This window comes from Festucalex cinctus, chromosome 11, assembly GCF_051991245.1.
Source record: "Festucalex cinctus isolate MCC-2025b chromosome 11, RoL_Fcin_1.0, whole genome shotgun sequence".
In the NCBI taxonomy this organism is placed as follows: Eukaryota; Metazoa; Chordata; class Actinopteri; order Syngnathiformes; family Syngnathidae; genus Festucalex; species Festucalex cinctus.
In genome coordinates this window covers 25365224-25385700 of record NC_135421.1, presented here as the reverse complement: position 1 = coordinate 25385700, position 20477 = coordinate 25365224, and the positions used below count along the sequence as shown (strand labels likewise).

The 20477-nt window shown below is 41.3% G+C and overlaps 2 protein-coding genes across 4 annotated transcripts in view; both read left to right on the top strand.

Moving 5' to 3' along the window:
- Positions 1-17402, top strand: part of xirp2b (xin actin binding repeat containing 2b) — a 61761-nt gene extending 44359 nt beyond the window's left edge. Inside the window, exons 6-13 of the mRNA XM_077536545.1 lie at positions 4510-4644; positions 5363-5452; positions 5857-5911; positions 6000-6088; positions 6323-8110; positions 8168-15503; positions 17042-17172; positions 17256-17402. Coding sequence (XP_077392671.1) covers positions 4510-4644; positions 5363-5452; positions 5857-5911; positions 6000-6088; positions 6323-8110; positions 8168-15503; positions 17042-17133 — 9585 coding nt within the window. The 3' untranslated portion in view covers positions 17134-17172; positions 17256-17402. The remainder of the gene's footprint in view (positions 1-4509; positions 4645-5362; positions 5453-5856; positions 5912-5999; positions 6089-6322; positions 8111-8167; positions 15504-17041; positions 17173-17255) is intronic.
- A 1680-nt stretch (positions 17403-19082) lies between these two features.
- Positions 19083-20477, top strand: part of b3galt1b (UDP-Gal:betaGlcNAc beta 1,3-galactosyltransferase, polypeptide 1b) — a 29046-nt gene continuing 27651 nt past the window's right edge. Inside the window, exon 1 of one of the 3 annotated variants that reach the window (XM_077537591.1) lies at positions 19083-19192. The gene's annotated coding sequence lies outside the window, so the exon portion shown is untranslated. Of the gene's footprint in view, positions 19253-20477 lie in introns of all 3 variants that reach the window. The other 2 variants (XM_077537593.1, XM_077537594.1) reach the window with 2 other exon arrangements.

Genomic DNA, 20477 nt, shown 5'->3' with positions numbered 1-20477 from the left:
AGGCTCCATGTTATGGGAGTAGGTGGGCGGAGGTTCCAAAATAAAATCAGCTGTCACTCTCCATTGGCCTGACAGAGGTGGACGCGCTGCTGGAGCTGGTCTCCAACGCTGACTGGGATTTGGAAGGACCCTGCTGGTTGGGGGTGCAGTGGCCATTTGAGTGGGATTCTACCTGTTGAGATTTTTTTTTTTTTTTTTTGTATAGACATAACTGACCTTCTGTTTTTTGTTTTTTTTACCTGGTAGGTCATGAATTGGATTTCGCCAAATGTGAATTTGTGTCAGCACGTTTGAAATTATGAATGTTTTGACCCGCTGGGAAATAAACAGCGACTAAACAGAAAATTAACTCAGCAATTTGAAACGCCGCCTCGAGGAGAGAAGTGATTTATTCTGCTTCCAAATAGACGCAGCTCTGCATTACTTGCAGGTGTTGCGACGCTGGACGGCGGACAAACTTGACAAGCCGTGAAATGGGCAGCACAGTGGAGTCATTTCCAATAAAAAGCCGCGTTTACCGACGGCGAATGTAGCATTTTTCAGAAAGCAACGCTGTGACCTCACGGCTTTCCTTAAAAGCAACATGGCCCTTCATGGTTTGCGTTTAAAATAGGCTACATTTATTTTCGTAAGGCGCCTCGATTACTTCACTTTCTTGTTATCTGAGCTTGCTACACAGCATAACGTGTCATTAGATAGCCGAGGACTTTTCTGGCTTTAAATTTTACTATCTGCTCTAACGTTTAATAGTTTCTATATATACAGTGTGTCCCCTCAAGGGTTGACCTGGAATTTGTAGCCAGTTATTTTGTAATTTAGTTTCATTCAGTTATTAAGTTTAAATGTCCGATTTATACAACTTACATTCCTCCAAGGCGAATCACATAATTAAGCTGCTAATTATTAATGACCTGAAACTTTAATTAATTCAATAAAAAGAGGCTATAAATGGTGCAATGCTTCAATGCACTAGTGGTTTTGATTGTTTGTCTATTGACTTTATTGAAGTTTGAGAACTTGATGTTATGTGCAATTTTGCTACAAAAAAAAATACACCTAAATTAGAAAATCTATACTTTTCCATTGTGTCTGCTTTTAATTATATTATCTTTGCTGCAATTAATAACGATATACTGACAATGTCCAAAGTAAATTATACTCTATAGGCTATTTCTTATTTTAAAACAGACTTCTGGTTTATTGGCATGATAAACAGAGTTGCAGATTATTAAAGTAGTCAGGAAACATTATTGACAAAAATGCAGTGGTGCCTTGAGATACGAGTAACTTGACATATCCTCCTGATTACCAGGAAAAAAAAATATTGCCTAATCATGTTTATTTTTGATATTACCCAATCTTTGTGAAGTAAATGGAATACTGCAAAAAAAGTTTTTATTTTTAAGCTATGATGTGTCCACTACAGAGGACATTTTTTTTTAAACTTAAATGCTAGGCTCAAATACAGTTAAAATAATTAAAACAATACTTTAATGTGTTTTTAAGAGTCTTATAGAACACATACTAACAACATTTAAAGCCTAAATTTGTTCAATAAAAAGTGTTATACACTTACTTTTCCTCTTCCCTAAAAAGTGCTTGCACTGAGGGAAGCCATTTTCTTTTATGATGCAATCGAAGCCCCACCCCTGCACGTTTGCTATCATTGGAAAGCTCTGAATGTCCTCTATAGAGCACAAAATTAGTTAATTCAATCGTATGCACTGGGTGGGAGATATTCAGGTTTAAAAAGGTCCACTACAGAGGACAAATTTGAATTGCTGGTAGTCAGGAGGATAGACAGTATGATATTGATATATATATATGATTTTACAAGCAGTTGGCTTCGAGCTGTTGATGTTTATTGTCAAACTAAACATAAAAGTCCATTTAGCTTAATGCTAACAAACAATGCAAAATGCCATTGATATAACTACCGGTTAGCATTGTTACTTGCGGTTTGCGAAGCAATGGATATTTGAACACAGAAAAAAAGGAGATTTTTGTCTTCTGGGTTTGTTATAGTCTACGGAAGCGTGGCAATGAAAATGTGGAGTAAACATTTTTGACTGGTGAGTACGTTCGATATTTACATTGAGCGTACACGCAAATATATTCAAACATACACAACATACTCACAAATACGTTTCAAATTTTAATTTGCTAAATGCTACAAACATAGCATATTTCCCCATAATGTGACAGAATATTGATCACCATGGTATTATGGGAAAAAATATGCTGAACATAAATCATGCATTGTAGATAAAACAATAAATCATAAAAGTTAGGAATAAACAATGTTTTTTACTTAATTTTCAGACGTATTGGTATAATACGTAACTGCCTAAAAAAGTGCTATTGTTTTTTCCTACACTCATGACAATCCGTATTATGGGAAAATATTTGTAGCATTTAGCCTAGAAATACGTTAGAACGTATTTGTGAGTATGTTTGAACGTACCCGCAAATATGTTAGAACGTTCTCGCCAGTCAAAGATATTCACTCCACATTGGCAGTTCCATGCTTCCATAATTGTGATGTGGGTATTTCCAGCCAAATCACGCATGACGACTCCTATAAACAAACCAAAAAAAAACAAAAAAATGACAACAGTTTCTTGGCTGTGTGTGTCTTCAGCTGCTGGCAGCACGCGTTTAAGCCGAGCAGGACCTCCTGAAACATTCTAACCAGAAGAACCAAACGCGGACCCACTGTAGGGCCATCATGTACCAGGCTACTGTCACCCAACGAGCGGACAACACCATCCCAAGCAGGGTACTTTGTGCATGGGCGTTTCAGCAGCATGGAGCCGTCATTAAAAGTGATGTTTTGTTTTTTTGTCATTGTTTGTCAGCCTCGAGGGCTGCGAGGTAGCTGTGCAACAATACTCTCGCTATTGTCACCTTTTATTGCTGATGTTGTCATGCTGTATTCGTGGAGGTGGTGACAGTCATGCAGTGGGGGGTGAGTCGGCAGGGGGGGTCAGCAGCCTTTCACAGGCAGCACAAATAGAGGAGAGTGTAAAAATAGGAAGGAAACAAGACTCTCAGTCGCTCTTAAGGACAATGCTGAAAAGAGAAAATGTTTCTTTCACTTTTCAAGGCTTTTCCGGAGAAAAGCAACTGTGTAACCTACGAGATCAAACACAATCTGTTCTGGGACAGTGGTCAACCTGCAATTTGTTTGTTTTTATTGCCTAGAGGAAACTTTGCACCGTAAGCTGATCATAAGCATTTTGAACGGCGATTGTAATCTTAGTTGAACAGACAGAGAAAATAAAGTGAAAGTATCCTTTACACCAGCAGTAGCAAACACTGGATCGGTACCAGGCCACATAGTGAGCCTGGACTAAACATGTTTTATTGATCATTAGTTTGACAAAGGTGTCATTTAAAAAAAAAAAAAAAAAAAAAAAGGTTTGTCTATCTCTGTACTCTGGTCTCTGTCATGTGCTACAATTACACATGATAAGCTTGAATAAGCTTGATAAGCTTTCTTAAAATATATATATATATTTTTTTTAAGAAAAATATATTACTGTACAACGGTAAAACTACTCAGAAAATTAGTAGCTATTTTTCTTCTTTTGTGAAGTGACGAGTGGCGACAAACTGTTAGCCATGCTAGCTAATATGCTAGTCAGCTAGTTATCTGCCTCAATAGCGAGTCTGTAGTATTTATTTCACCAATTGTAGACATAGCTGGTTGTAAAAATCCGTTTTAAAACAGCAATTATAGTAATAAATGTATGTTAACGTTAGCTAGAATTTGTCAGAGTGGTATTAGGTAGCACTCTCGTAAATGTGACAAGGGCAAAAGTTGTGAGGCTCGGACTACATGCGACGTCAAAAAAAAAAAAGCAGCTCCTGAAAAGCTTAGCTGTTTTGAAACTGACTGTTTGAAAATCATGGCTCATGCCTTGAAACAATATTTTTAAAAAGTAAGCCTGCAAGCTAGCAAAAATGAGTACCACAAAAAAAACAAAAAAAACAACTATTGCAGGCCAAAGAATGGAACAGAAAAAGGTTCTACAATTTCCAAGAAAAAGTGAGGCAATATCAGCAGTCCTACTTAAAATACGGTTTTATCACAACAGGCGATTTTTTTTACTCAGTAGCTCGCTCTGCGTAATATGATCAAAACTCCCTCAACAGCACCTTCCATTTCTAACATCTTATCTTCGTGACGCACAATTTTCTGCAACGATGATGACCAAAACCAATATTAAACAGTAGAGTGAACTCGGGTTTGAGTGTCATCTCTCCTTTTAGCCCAATGTGACTGGGTTATTGAAGAGAAACAAATGACTTCACCACTAATAAGTGTAAATCATGAGCTGTATTTTTACTCATTTGTTTTTACTTGTTTCTACGGCCTTCCTTTGCTTGAAACCGGGTCTTTAGCACCCAAATGGTTGGAGACGTGCGCTTTACAGCATGATTAGCAGGCTGAAGATGATCTCGATGTGAGGTGGAGCCCACTAATGATATTCCCTGCTTCATTAGGTCATAGAGGAGTCTGAGATCTCTTCCGTGCCTGGGGGACTCGCCAGTGTGAGGAAACAATTTAAGACCCAGGAAACGAGCTCTACTACCACATCACATGTAACCCACTTCCATTTCCAGCACAGCAGTGCGCAGGTACACATATTACAGGCCAATTTGCCCAATTATGGGCACCAATGCATGAAAGAGAATGAGATATCTGTCATCAGGTGAGGGGGGAGGGACATTAGCGCAGACAGGAATCCTGATGCCTTTGCTTTCATTTAGCTCACTAACACGCATGGTTGAGCCTCACAAAAATATGCCATTTATTCTGAAAATGAACATGGAGGCTTGGGATACATCTGACCTCATTTGCACCAAACAACACAAATTTCCAGCGGTCTGATTTTCTATTATTTTGCACAGTCTGAATGATGTTGTTTGTCATCCGGTCGCTATCTACAGAAGTCATACTGCATTGCATTAACTGTCGCGTCCTTGCTTGATTTCTTGCTTGATAACACTTCAGCATGTGGAGCTGACTCACAGGGGGCATGATCAGATGTTTTTTTTTTCTTTTAATGTTTAGAAAAACATATACAGGCATGTCATCTATGTTGACATAGTTGCAGAGTGTTGAATTATATTACAATGAAACTCTGTATATTTGCGTTTCGGCATTAGCGAAGTCACGTATTTGTATCCTGCGGTGTTTTGATGCCAACTATGTTGAAGTGAATTGAGGAGAAGAAGTAGTTCAAAATGATCTGACATTTCTAACTCATAAGCCATTTTGTTACTTACAGCAGTTGGTGACATCCACAGCAACTGTTCCACATACTGACCATTGCCATTGTTTTTACCGTTGCAGGAAATGTCACACGGAGAGGTCTCTGTGTCAAGTGGCGGGCAACAGGTGGTCAAAGGCAGTCAGCAGCTACAATCCAACCAAGAAACAATGGTATTTTTCTGTTTGGTTCATCTGTTAGAAAAATAGGTTGTTCTGTGCCTGATTTAGTCTGTTAGATGGATGTTAGTCATGCATTCATTGGCTGCAAATGCACCGGCACAATCTAATGATGAAAACGTTCAACCAAATCATGTAATTGTGTAGTATGTAAGTCAGCTAGCTTAATTCTAACGCGAGGTAACATATCATAATGTAATACAGAATGCCAATGCTGGGCAAATAGAAATTTCCAATGATAATTTGCATCACAATAGACATTTTGCCATTAATTTATAGTCTGATGAAATGCTGATAGCTTAGTGGTGTTTTTTGGTAGGCACAAGCTACCATTTTATTATTATGATTTTGTTTGTACTGAGGACTAATTATTTGTTTCTCGTGTTAAATATACGTAGGTGTCAGACAGTGGCAATTATTTGCATCACAGTGATAAGAACCATGAAAATGAAGGTAAGGCATTGAGTCTCATTGTACCTTCTAAACATTGCTCCCAAGCAAATAAAAGGTTCTTTATTCTCTTTTCAACGCTAATAAACAGAAGAAGAATTTCCGAGGTACACAACAAAAGAACTGAGGGCTCACTTTGAAAGAACAATCGAGGAAGCAGCCCCACACAAACCAATTAAGGTAATCATTTACATTTATACTCAAAAACAGATTTTGCTTTACCATCCAGCAGAATAATAATAGTTCAATATGATAAAGTTCCAGAAGTCTTTTAACTTGACAGCTATTCTGCTTTGGAAAGATTGTGTCACTTGATTAATGTTTTATCTGAAGGTAGAATTAATGACATGGAATAATTACCTGTGACTTTTCAAGTAACTTACCCACAAATGTCACTTTTGCTCTTTAAATAAGCCTGGACGTGACATCAATCGGTCAAAGTGGTCCTCCAATGTGACCCAGACCAACACAGTGACTAATGAGGTGCACCAAGAGTCAGCGGTGGAAGCAGCGGAGGACACGCAGGACGCCAAGATAGATTACGAGGACTTTCCACCACCACCGCCACCAGCCATAGAAGATTCTGATTACCTTCCGCCTCCACCGCCGGATTTACTCCAAATGTCATCAGGCATTGAAAATATTCCCGTGACTCAATACACATCGGAGGATCCTCAAGCATCAGTGACCTCGGCCAAAAACCTTCTCAGCAAAGAGGCTTACATCAATCAGAGGAGCATGTCTGAGTTGAAACGTCTCTACAAGCACATACATCCCGGGGTTCGGAAAAATATCGAAGAGGAGTTCTACAATGAATACAACGAGACTGTCAACAACCAGCGTGCTAGTCAACCGTATTTGTATGAGGATGAAGGCGATGCCACTGATGAGGAATACGAATGGGAAGAGATTCTGCCTGGAGATGTGCAGGCAAGGCGCTGGATGTTTGAAAATAAGCCACTAGATGCCATCAAGGATGAATCCCAGGATGGAGATGAAGACAATAACAAGATTACAGAGAAAGAGATGATTCTCGGAAAGGACGTGAGGCGCACGGCGTGGATGTTCGAAACAAAGCCGATGGACGAGCTGGGTCCATGTGAGACAGACTCGATGGAGTATAGGAACAAGTTCAACAAGTTGGATAAGGGAGACGTCCGAGCTGCGGCGTGGTTGTTTGAAACCCAAACGATGGACAGCCTGAATAAGATGCACGAGGAAGAGGAGCTCACCAAAGAGGTCGTATTCACAGAAGAAGACGGAAACGCCACCATTTACATGATTGACAACAAGTACATGGAAGGCCTCGGACACACGGAGACAATCGATGAGAGCCATCTGCTGAGCTTAAGATCGGTCGTGGAAGAAATCAATGATGAGGAGAAAACCATAACAAGCACCTTTGACACTCAGTTCAAATGCTTCATCATGGGGCAATCCAGTCAGATGCTGGAGATTATATCTGTGCGCAAAATCGAAACCGAGCTGGAGAACTCCATTGCTTCACGTTGGCTGTTTGATACCCGACCTCTTGATACGAACAAACCGCTTTCATCCTTTAAGCTGCTGTGTAGTCTTTCCATGGAAGACAGTAACCGAGGAGACTGGGGCCGGTGGTTGTTTGAGATAAAGACATTGAATTCCCTTACCGAGTTGGAAAACTCAAAAACTGAAGAGGTGATAGGGGCGGACGTGCGCAAACACTGCTTAGTGTTTGAAACCCAACCAATGGATTATCTGAAGGATGACTCAAATGCAGCGATTCAGTCTGTTGAAGAAATTATCGGGGGTAATGTTAGATCGACAAGAAACTTCTTTGAAAGCAGCCCTCAAACAGAGAGAAAGAACTGCCCTGAAGTGGGGAAACTTAAAAAGGCACTGCTGAATGAAGAAATAAAAGGTGATGTGAGGCATCAAAAGTGGCGCTTTGAGAGTCAACCTCTGGAGCACATACGTGATGAGAAGAAAGACATCACTCGCACGGTAAACATCGAGCAAGACCTCACGCAGGAGGATGGCACAAGTTGCAGAGCAGATGTTCGTAGGAATTGCTGGGTGTTTGAGACTCAGCCAATGGACATGTTAAAAGATGACTCAAATAGTCTCCCCTTGACAAAGGAGGAAATTATCGCAGGCGATGTCACATCAGCCAGGCATTACTTTGAAACGATCCCAATTGAGGAGCCTAAGGAGCTTGCAGAAGTAGGCAAATTGAAAAAAATGGTGATGTCGACTGAGGAGCCAAAGGAGCTTGCAGAGGTTGGCAAACTGAAGAAAAGGGTCGAACTCGATGAGGAGAGGGGAGATGTTCGACACCAGAAATGGCGATTTGAAAGCCAGCCTTTGGAGCAGATTCGAGATGAAAAGAAAGAAGTCATCCGAACAATCGACTTGGAAGAAATCGACAAAGTGGATGTGTCAAACTATAAGCATATTTTTGAGAGCACAGATTTAAACAGACGGGACGAGTCTCAAAAGATCCAGGTCGAGGGTGTCACAAGTGGTTCGGTGCAATCTAACAAAAACCTGTTTGAGTCCGGCTTGTTGTACGCCATGCAGGACAGCTCAGGCCACTTCCACGAGTTAAGAACAGTGCGCCACGAAGAAGTGGTGAGCGGAGATGTAACAACATACAAATGGATGTTTGAAACACGACCAATCGACCAATTTGATGAAAGCATTGACAAATACCAAATCATCAAGGGCATATCCAAACAGGAAATAGAATCCGGTGATGTTAAGACTGCAAAGTGGCTGTTTGAGACGCAGCCTCTTGATGCCATCAAGTACTTCAGCAACATCGAAGACGAGGAAATACAAAGTAAAAATCACGACATCGTGAAAGGAGATGTAAAAAATTGCAAGTGGCTATTTGAGACACAACCAATGGACGTCCTGTATGAAAAAGTGATTATTAATAGTGAAAATCAGTCTGAAGAAATGCCAAAGGGAGACGTTAAAACGTGCACGTGGCTTTTTGAAACGCAAGCACTTGACGCCATACACGACGAGACAGAAACTGTATTGAAAACATGCACTGTGAACCAAGAGGACATTCAAGGGAAAGACGTCCGAACGGCATGTTTTCTCTTTGAGACAGAAAAACTAGAGAATCTTTCTGGGGAGGACGCAGGCTCGTTTAAGCGCATCACAGAGATTGACATCGCATCCGGAGATGTGTCAAGAAAGAAGCAAATTTTTGAACACGGCACATCCGATATCATGACATCATCGTCGGAGGAAACGATGCAATATCTTAAGAGAGTCCAGAGCGAGGATATTCAGAAAGGAAACGTAGTGACCTGTAAATGGCTGTTTGAAAATCAATCCATAGACACTATACATGACGGCCAGGAGGAAACACAGATGAGCCGCACGGTTACTGACGTACACGGGGGGGACGTAGACAAAGGCCGCTTCATCTTTGAGACCTTCTCCTTGGATAGAATTAAGGAGGCAGCGTCTGAAACAGAGCTATCCACAATGCAAACAATTGCTCGCAATGATGAAGAGAAGGGCGACGTGAAGAATTACACAATGCTCTTTGAAACTCAGCCTCTTTACGCTATTCAGGACAAGGAGGGCCATTACCATGAAGTTACCACAGTCACCAGCGAAGAGGTGACACGTGGAGATGTAATCGGAACGCGGTGGTTATTTGAAACCAAACCCCTAGATGCCATCAAGGACTCCGATGAAGTTTACATAATTAAATCGGTCACACAGCAGGATGAGCAAAAAGGAGACGTCACCTCTGCAAAGTGGAAGTTTGAGACGCAGCCTCTTGATAGGATATCTGACGAAAACAGGACTCTCATAAAGACTGTGGATGACATTCAAGGGGGCAATGTTAAAATGAATAAAGATCGTTTTGAATCTGATACTATGTCGCAGGAATCCGTCAGAACTGTCAACGTAAGTGAAATACAAAAGGGTGATGTCAGGTTGGCCAAATGGAGATTTGAGACCCAGTCAATTGACAAAATAAGAAGCCTGAGCTCAGAAAGCCTGATTGAGACGGTTAAAAAGGAGGAGGTGGAAAAGGGGGACGTGAAGCATTCCGTTTGGCTTTTTGAGAAAAATCCTTTGGACCACATTAAAGAGGTTGATGAAGATGAGGAGACACGTGTCACTCGAGAGGAAATTGTCAAAGCAGATGTAAAGTCAACAACGTGGCTCTTTGAAACGACACCTTTTGATGACTTCAATGAGACAAAAACAGAGAAGACAGAAATTGTGGGCAAGAGTGTCAAGGGAACGCTAGAAGAGCTTTATAGTCAGAAAATGGTGACATCGAAAGGCATACTCATCGAATCTGATGAAATTGGCGATGTTAGGATGGCAAAATACAATCTAATGAATCAGCAAGCTCCTGAGATTCAGCGGGAGGAAGTAATCAGGGGAGATTTGCAGACTATTATGATGAACCTCCTGAACCGACAGGAACAACATGGGCGGCAGGTGGTCATTGAGTCAGAAGAGAAAGGTAATATCACTTCAACAGTGCAACAGCTTTTCAACCAAGAAAGCAACAAAAGTATTGAAAAGGAAGAAATTATACGAGGAGACATTCAAGAGGCCATACATAACCTTTTCAATGACGGGGGCTCCGTCAAACATGGACTTCTCATCCAGGAGGATGAGAAAGGCGATGTACGGATGATAATATATTCCCTTCTGAACAAAAAAGACCATGTTAGCATAGAAAAAGAGGACGTGGTAAGAGGAGATATAAAGAGTGCCCTGCAAAGACTCTCCAGCCAAGATCAGCCTGATCTGACTAAGAGGATAACGGTAGATGAAACTGAGAAGGGAAATGTGCATTTTTATTCCACATGTATCGAATCTGGGGCCCTCAGTTATCTAAAACAACTTAATTCTGAACCAGATGAGGCGTCACCTGACACTACTGAGAAAGAAAAAATAATTGGGGGTGACATTCAGGGCATGAAGGTCATCCTTAGTTGCAAACAAACCCAAATAGAGCGCACAGTGGACGATATCATACCGGGTGATGTTCACAGCACAGTAAAAGTTTTCATGACAGAGCCCGCCGTTTCATCAGAGGGTATCCAAAAGGAGGAGATCGTCAAGGGGGATTTGAAAGCTGCATTGACCGCGTTGTCAGAGTCGGTAAACCAGAAAGTTGTTGTGGAGAAAGAGGAGGTTGTGAAAGGCAACATCCCCAAAACAATGCGATGCTTGGAAAGGGCACAGCATCGTCACAAGGAGGTAGAGAAGCCAGATATCATCCCTGGGAACATCAAAGGAGCTCTGAGATCACTCGAGAAATCGGCAACTTCCCGAGTCGAAGCCACCACGGAGGATCTTGTTCCCGGCGATGTTAAGGCTACATTAAGATCGCTTGAGCTGGCAAAGCAAACGGTGCGCGAGGTGGAGAAGGAAGAAATTGTGAGGGGTGACATTCACACAGCAATGCAATGTCTACAAGATGCTTCTTCTGAAAAGAAAATATGTCAGCAGGAGGTAGTTGTCCAGGGCGATGTGAAAGGAACAATACAGCTCTTTATGGAGCCTCCATCCTCTCCCAGAATCCAAAGAAGCTCGAGCACTGAAGAGGAAGAAGTGAAAGGTGATGTCAAGATGTCGATTAAGTCATTATATGAGACCCAAGAGCAAACTTGGGCAGAGAAAGAAGAAGTGATAAAAGGCGATGTGAAAGGCACGATTAAATCACTTTTGGAAACGGCACAGCGTGAAACTCCCAAAGGGAAAGTCGGCTCCTACAGAAGAGTCAGAGTTAAGCAGAGGCCTCCTGTTAAGAATTTAAATGCTGAGACACAGAGAAACGCACAAAAAATCAAAACGGCCGTTTCAGCAGCTAGTCAATCCGTTGCTAACGAAACAAAAACTGTACAATCCAAAACTTGTACCGTGAAAAGGAGTACCACACAATCAAAAACTGTTGTAGAGCACAAAACGATCACACAGACTCACGGCATCAAAACATTAAAAACAGAATTCTGCAATCTGAAGCCAAAAGGAATGATACGGTTAAATAAAACTAAAGTGCAAACAGATGTTTACACTCCCAAAAGACAAGTGCCGGAACTTGATTTGCCTCTTCCACCTCCGCCTCCACCTGTGGTAGACATTGACCTTCCTCCTCCTCCTACGCCGCCTCCTCCGTGTGTGGATTCTGATGTTGATCACCTCCCTCCACCACCACCACCGGCTACCAATGAACAGGACTTCCTGCCACCACCATCACCACCACCACCACCTCCGCGACAACTGGAAAGAATGCCAAAACAAGCAGTTCATGTCTCACCGGCAGAAGCCAAAAAGATGATGGTGAAGAAAGTCAAAGTTCCAACTTTGTGTCCTGTCCCAAAACTTGAGACTAAAATGGAAACATACCACGTAGAAGGGGTCAACCAGTCCATAACTACGACACGTACGTCTAAAATAATTGAAGTGCCGCCACCACCAGAATCGCCACGACCACCGCGGAAAGTGTGCATCTCCCCTGTAAGATTCACCCCACCTCCTTCCCCGCCTCCTCAAACAAGACCAAAACCAAGTAAATTCAACACCCCATTAATAAAAGCGGAGGAAAAGTACCGGAAACATAAAGAAGATCTCACTCCTCCAACCACTCCAACGCCACCTTTTGTGAATGACTCACTTACGGCAGCTCTTCAGATTATTGCCGCTGAGGATGTAAAGCAAACAAATAACATGCCCAAAATAAAACCGGCCGCAGCTGAAAATGCAGCTTTAGTGCTTAATTTAGACTCTTCATCACGTGATGCATCCAAGCAGGTTGTTATTTCCAATACCATTCAGAGCAATGTCGGCGCCAGTCATGAAAGAATTCTCGCAGGGTCTGCCACAATATCATCTGCCAAACAGGAAATACTTTCTAATGAGGCTTCTAAGGTTGTCTCTGTTCAAAAGAGCTCTTCCGTCACTGCTGTGAGACAAACCGCGCACACAACGAAGCAGAAAATGGTTTCCCTTTCCTCCCAAGTGACGACTCAAGCTGTCATTTCTGACCAAATTCACACTAAAGTCACTGATTTTGCGGGAACTACCGTTCCGAAGAAACATGGACTGAAAAATCTGTACGCAGGGGGATCTGATATAGCTGAAAGAAAGATGGACGATGGAACATGCATGGATAATTCAAGAGGCCTTGTTAAAATTGTGAAACCTGAAACCACTGAACAGAACTCAAAGAAATCCCAATCACAGTCCAAGAAAAAAGAGAAACCAGAATTACCCACTGATCCATTTATCACAGATGAACAGAAGCAAACAGAAAAAGCAGAAGCTATCGGGACTTTGAAAACTATCAAGATAAACCAAAAGGTAAAAAAGAATAATAAGCAGGAAAAGCAAGTTGATGCAAATATGGAAGAAGAGACAAAGACAGAAGTGCAAGTGAATGGTTCCACTGAGCTAAAAGTAATCAATGAGTCAAGCGAGATAAAGACAAAATTAAAGCAGGTGACAACAAAAGTGTCTCCAGTTGATGATGTTACGATGAACGTAACTGACAATCAAACAGCAACTTCAGCAACAAAGAAGAAAAAGAAGTCCAAAAAATCGAAAGGGGTAACACAATTTAGTCAAAGTCAAGACGCTGGCACAGAATCAAAGACGGCCATCACAGAATCGTTAAATGAAACAGAGGAAACGATTCCTGTTTCTCACATTCACACTAGTGTCACAAAAGAGAACATTCAAGAAGCCTTGAGGACAAAAAGCAAAGAAGATGAGAACTCCCAGAAATTGAAAGCACATCAAAATCATCTGAAGGGATCGCAAAAGAAGAACGAGGTGACAGTTAGTCAGAAGACTGTAGAGATGTCACTGGAGGAAAGCTGCGCGGACCCAATTAAAGTACCAGTCAAGTCAGAACAAAATGAAATATTGGAATCTCAGAAACAAGAAGTGTCAGGCTTAATTTCTTATATCACAGGGATGCAAACAGTTTCGAAAACTAGGCTTGGCACATTTTCAGATTGCCTCATAAGCCCAGAGGGGCTTCAAAAACCAGAGGAGTCTGTTCCAGAGAGAAGCATAGCTCAAAAAGTTGATACGAAGAAGAAGCATGAATTGGAATCTGTTGCTGAGACAACCGCGTGTGCTAAAATGTCCAAGATCACCATTGGTTCTACCAAAGTCCAGAAGCAAACAAAGAACATGACCTTCAACGAAAGCAGGAAAGAAGAACGAATTGACCTTCGAGCTCCCTCGCCCTCACTGAGAACCCGAACACCCTCTCCCACGTTTATCACCATCGAATCCATTCGAAGGACCGACTCACCCCAGAGAGTCACCCCCTCGCCTACGCTGCTCCACAGGCCGGCCACACCTCCCACGCCGCCGCCACGCCGCTGCGACACCCCGACGTCGCGACTCACGAGGATCACGCCCTCGCCGACGTTCGACCGAGCCGAAAATTTGCCGCGACTTAAAGACACCACGGCCAAGCTCTCGCGCGGCGTCACCCCGCCACCGTTAATATCCCCGCAGCTTATATCCGAGAAAAAATCCGAAATCGTGGAAACGCCTTCGTCGTTCCATCGGCAAATCAAACGTGAGGCCGTTCACGGCTCCGATGAGATGTCCGAAATGAATGTAATAGAGAAGCTAGAAAAAGATACCTCTGAAGCTCCACAGGCTTTAAATGCAAATGAAACCCAAAGTCACGCAGACATCAAACCGCCGCTTTGTAATGATGTTCCTGAAGATACCTCAGAGCTATCATCGGCTTCAGTTAAAGAAAAGAGGGAGTTTTTTGAGGAGGCCCAAAAAGCTGAAATGAATAAAACCTACATCCGGAAGGAACCAATCGCTATCCCCGAACGGCTGGGCCCAGACCTGGAAGAGAGCGATGAGGAAAATGTGCGCAAAGAAACGGAAGATCTACCGAAAGCGGACTTGTCTGGTCTTGTAAATAAATTTGAATCAACAGATAAAACAATCAGCAAGGAGTTAGTACCACTTGCGGAGTGGTTTCAAAACGAAGGTGGAGATTGCATCAAAGAGACGGAAGACTCCGAGAGGGTGTTGCCAGCTTTCGACATGCAGGCTCTTAAGAATGTTTTTGAAATGAGTGAGCAAAGATTCTCGTTAGATGAGCAGAAAGGGGATCAGGAGGAGCCGGCGTCAAGCCGACGAGAAGCGTCAGTCGACACATCAAAGCCGCAAAGTCCTCCTGAGATGCAGGGAGGCTTAAAGCTGAGCTCTGCCCTGCCTCCTCATGAAAATGTGCTCGAAACTGTACGGACGGATCCATCAACCCCGTCTGAGAGCAAATCAATCACGGAGCATTTCTCCAACGTTGATGTGTTCGGGAGCAAGGTCACGACGACAAGTGTCAGTCAGCAGCCTGGCATCTCGTCAAGACAGCCGCCGCCTTTCTCTTATGCTGACGCCGTGAAAAGGAAAGCGGTGGCAGTGAGGCGAACGCAAACCTGCGACCAAGAGGCCACCGAGAAAATGCTGAAGAACTTTCACCAAACCCAAAATGAGAGCGGGACGGTTTTCAAGAGTCTCGGCTACGCTGTGTCAGAAGTGATGACGTCACAAGCGGTGTCTCATCAGACGACTATTGTCTCCGGTAAAGAATTATGAAGCATGAGCTGTGAACAAACTGAGGCTTGGATGGAAAACTTGCTTGTGCTTTGTCAAAAAAAAAACACACAACTAACCTGTGAATTATGTGGAGTGTGCATTTGTTTCATCCTCTGATTGACTGAACCCAGATACTGCACATATTTACATCCTTTTTGGGGGGGTTCTGAAGAAAGTCAGCTTAGCACTTAGCATCTTTCCCACTCGAGATAGAAGTTTTTGCTGTATAATGTTTCTTTTTTTTTTTTTAACTCAAATCAGTCAATGGGATGCATTCCCACTAGGACCACAAAATACAGTCGTGTGATGTTACTATAGGAATTATAAATTGTGTGCATATACATATATATTAGGGGTGTTAAAAAAATCGATTCGGCGATATATCGCGATACTACATCGCGCGATTCTCGAATCGATTCAATAATGGGCAGAAGCGATTTTTTTTTTTTTTTTTTTTTTTTTTTTTTTTTTTTTTTTTTTTTTTTTTTAGGATTCACACCTTGAGCATGGAAGAATGTTATATGAACGGCACATTAAGCCTTAATATTTTTATTTTAATGCTGTTCAAACATGAAACAGATTACAACCTCGATAAGACTGAAATTTCAGATAAATAAATAATACATTTTCATATAAATCTTACACTCTACAAGCTTACTGATTAGTATTTTCTAAATATGAATGAAAAAAAATCGCAACAATCGACTTATAAATTCGTATCGGGATTAATCGGTATCGAATCGTGACCATTCGTATCGGGATTAATCGGTATCGAATCGAATCGTGACCTGTGAATCGTGATACGAATCGAATCGTCAGGTACTAGGCAATTCACACCCCTAATATATATATATATATATTTGATTGGGGTGCAAAATGATTCAAGTATGGATTGATTTGAAAGTGTAACAATTCAATTTGGTGCAAATGAGTGGGATTACGATTCGATTCAATAACGTTACGGCTCATTTCTAGAGGGTATGACGCAATGAATTTTTTGTTGTCATTTTACATACTTATGAATGAACTTGTCAGTACTATAAATGTTCCATTTCCTTTTTAATATATATCTCTCCAATAAAAGACGATTTGATACGGATATCGATGCACATACTTTTAAATTTTCCAGTTCAAACCGTTTTTGTTTTTGTTTTTTTTTCTTCTTTTATATATGACTATAGGAACACTAGGTAGATATTTTGGCATTGAAAAGTTGAAAAATATTACTTTAAAATAGTCTTTTGTTCTTCAAAACGATTAATTATGGTTTAAATAATAACGTCAATAATTCAAATAATCAAAATGACATTCAGTAGGATGTCTATATTATTATAAAAATGACCCTTTTATATTTTGTATGTTTTTTTTCATGAGACATACTCGTCTATTATGCATTTTGTAGAAATTTGCAGATGAGCAATGCATGTTTTGCTATGCATGTGCTCACGTAGTAATCCAATACAAATTGGACTAACCCATTTTATCCAACCATTTATGAGTATTCTCATTTTCCCACCCTAACAGGTTCGAGTTCCAAAGTCGGAGCTCTGCACAGTGTGTCGAAGGAGGGTTTATCCGATGGATGGATGGATAGTGGACAGAAAAAAGTACCATAAGTCCTGTTTCTTCTGTGAGCAATGCAAAAGTAAACTAAGGTAAACGTGGCCTGTCCTCAAATTACACACAAACGCGCCGTTTCATGCTGCGCCGAATGGAGGATAACTCATGTCTATTGCAGCCTGGGAAATTACGTCTCTCTTCACGGACACTTCTTCTGCCTGCACCACTACAAACAACTCCTCAAGTCCAAAGGGGTGTACCACAATGAACTCGGCCAAAAAGCTCCCGCAGGAAGTGGCGGATCCATCCCGCCAGACCCGAAACTCGAATGGAGATATTCAACAAGCAGCCTCAGTTCAATTGACAGGAACAAAACACACCGTGGTGAGATTGAAACGACAAAATCATTTGATGAGAGCAAACCGCGGGGCAGCAAGATATCAGTCGTTTGGCCCCCGCAGGCCGATTCCCCCAAGAAAGCCTTTAAAATAGAGCAAGACATTCAACTAGCGAAACCACAGTGGCCCCCGCAAGACAATTCCCACAAGTTAAGCCAACAGCAACAGGAGGAGACTGTTCCAAGAAGTGTCCTGTAATTACCTCCGTGGGAAAAAAATAAATATAAATACTCGCAAAGGTCCAATTAAGGAAGTAAAAGATTCAAGACTTTTGAATTTAAATGACTGAAAAGATGATAAGAAAGTTGTTCTGTAGAAAGGATGCGAAGTTGCGTGAGCAGCTAAGCATGTTTAAATGTTGTAGAGGGAAGTTAAAGAGGATGTGACAAGAAATCCAATTTCCACTGTAAGTTTGTATTATTCATTACATATATTTGGATTTTTGATCATGCTAAGCAAACAAGTTATTAATAATTGGAAGGCATAGCAAAAATTTATTTGTTTTGCTGCTGTGGGGATTATGGAATTAGATTTTCCTCTTCAAATAATTGTTTCCTTCCATCCCATGCGTAAAAAAAAAAAAAAATGAATTGAGCTTTGGAATTATATTTGACACAGTTTAGTTGTCACCAATTATTATTTTTTTAATGTAAAAATAACCGTGCTTGGCAGTGAAATGCTTTTTTGGCTAAAATCACAATCATGCAGTATTTATTTTTTTTTTAGATTAGCAAAAATATTTTGGCACCTGGTGTGCAGACAAGTAAACAAAATAAGGAAATATTTTATTTTATTACGTGTACATTTTCTCCAAGATAAACTGGTAATAGTAATACATTTGTATCAAAGTTTTAACAAAAATATTTTTCAAATAAAAGTTGTCATTTTTTTTAGATTATAATAATTGAATTTGTAGTCAATTCCTGAATTTGTCGAAGCTTTCAGGCTGGTTCAGTTACATGATTGTTAATCAAAGGCAATAAATGTTGTTGTTTTTTTCTGTCTGGATTTTTCTTCTTTGTTTCCATGTATCACTTAAAATATGATTCTGTGTCTTATATCATCACAATATTGGTCTATTTATCTCACCAAGGCTGTCCACAGATCACTGATTCATCAACAGTCCAGTAACATTTCGTGTGAAATCACAACCTGCTGAAAAATCACTTTCCTGAAGATAGAGTCAAACTTTTTACAGTTGTGTGCAGAAGTAAATGACAATTATTAACTTTACAAAGAAATAACGTGATGTACTATTTCTATTTTGGAAGTTTTTTGCCCCCAAGAAGAGCAGCTACACTTAAAAACAAAACAATAATTCTTGTCATTATTATTATATTTAATAATAAAAATAAAATTTCACCTTAAATAAACTACCGTTGAAGGAAAAAAATGACAGCAGTGGCATAAACCTTACATTTTGTGTTGCTCTAATAATTTTGTTGAGGCTGTACATTATTTAAAAGGCGGGCCAGCACGTCGTCAATCTACCTTGCTGTCTGAATCCGGCGGGAGGCGGGTCTTTCCGCTGACGCCGTGAGGCGATTGGCCGAGCGCTCTGCGGCTTTAAACGCCCATTGGTCGACGCCGCTTACGTCAAGGCAAGTGCTGCTCACAATCGTGTTTTTGTCAGCGTGATAAGCGCGCTGCAGGATGCTGCTTGTGTGTGTCCAGGATGAGGCGTGCTGTGGAAAGGATGGAGCCGCGATGGGGTGAGGTAGGCACGGCTAAACATGCTCGCTTCATCGTCGCATGACGGCAAGCTCCTACTTTTAAGGTTTTAACCGCCGTTTCGCCCTCCCGCTGACTATGAAATGTCCTTGCTGTCTGTGGACTTTTCCACGGGGGGTTCCCACGCGTACTGTGATATTTCTGCCCATTTTAATTGCCCTATTGTCATTGATGTACACTTGGCTCCGTCCCACCGATGCTGCGTGGGAAAGGCTGTCAGCATCTCAGTGCACTTGCTGGAATGAGTAAGACCAGAATAACGAGGGAAGCTGAAAGTTGAACGAATCGGTATCAAAACTTTAGCAGACGTTTCTATTCATTAATTTTGAAATGATGTCATGTGTGAATAGGTGGTCATTTCGAGCATACGTTGCTCTTTATTGTTATTCCTCCTATATCAAATTGGCTGGCATGGTGACCAAGTGGTCATCAAATCTACTTGACAATCGTGACAACTGAGGTGGGGGGTTCGAATCCAGAGTTCGACTACCAGCGACTCAACTGAGGATAGCTGGTACAGATGATGGATACATTTACCCGTAAGGGATTATAATGAGTGCAATAATGCTATTTATGATAAATACCACTAACTATGAGTGATCACTGTTTTCACACAGCTGGTGTCCTGCGCTAACATCCTTTAATATTGAAATTAACAATTCTTCTTTAAACAAATACCAAAAACAGAAATGTAATGTAATAATGCAGTGTTTCACTTGCCTGACTTTAAACTAGCTTAATGCTAGCACTAAATAGCATCTCTGTTGCGGCGCTATAACCCTTTGAGCAATGGACTGAACAGAAGCGGGGCAAAAAACATTCAAGCAGACAGTATAGCAGTACTGAGTCATGCCGGTCCACGGCGCAACACTGGGGGGTGCTATTGACAATTCTGAACATCCGGGCATTTCTGATATTTCCCCACTGCAACACAATGCAAGTGCTTCCTTTACGCGGGGAAAACAAACATTAAAGTGTATTGCTTTTGCCTGTGACTAGCATACAAACCAGGCAGATTATTATAATAGTCAAACATTTCATCCCATTTTAAAGTCAAAATAATCGTCACAAATCAAATCACAACTATCCAAAGACCGATGCTTTTCAATGAGCGGAGCGCTTCCTTTCACTGAGTTAGACCGCCATTTTGACTTGTGATGTAAGCTCGGAATTGTCAATATTTGTCAAGGCAAATATCCAATAATCTCCCGTCTGATTGTTTTATACGGCCCCCAGGTGGCCAAACCGGGCACACCATAAAGAGTAGCACA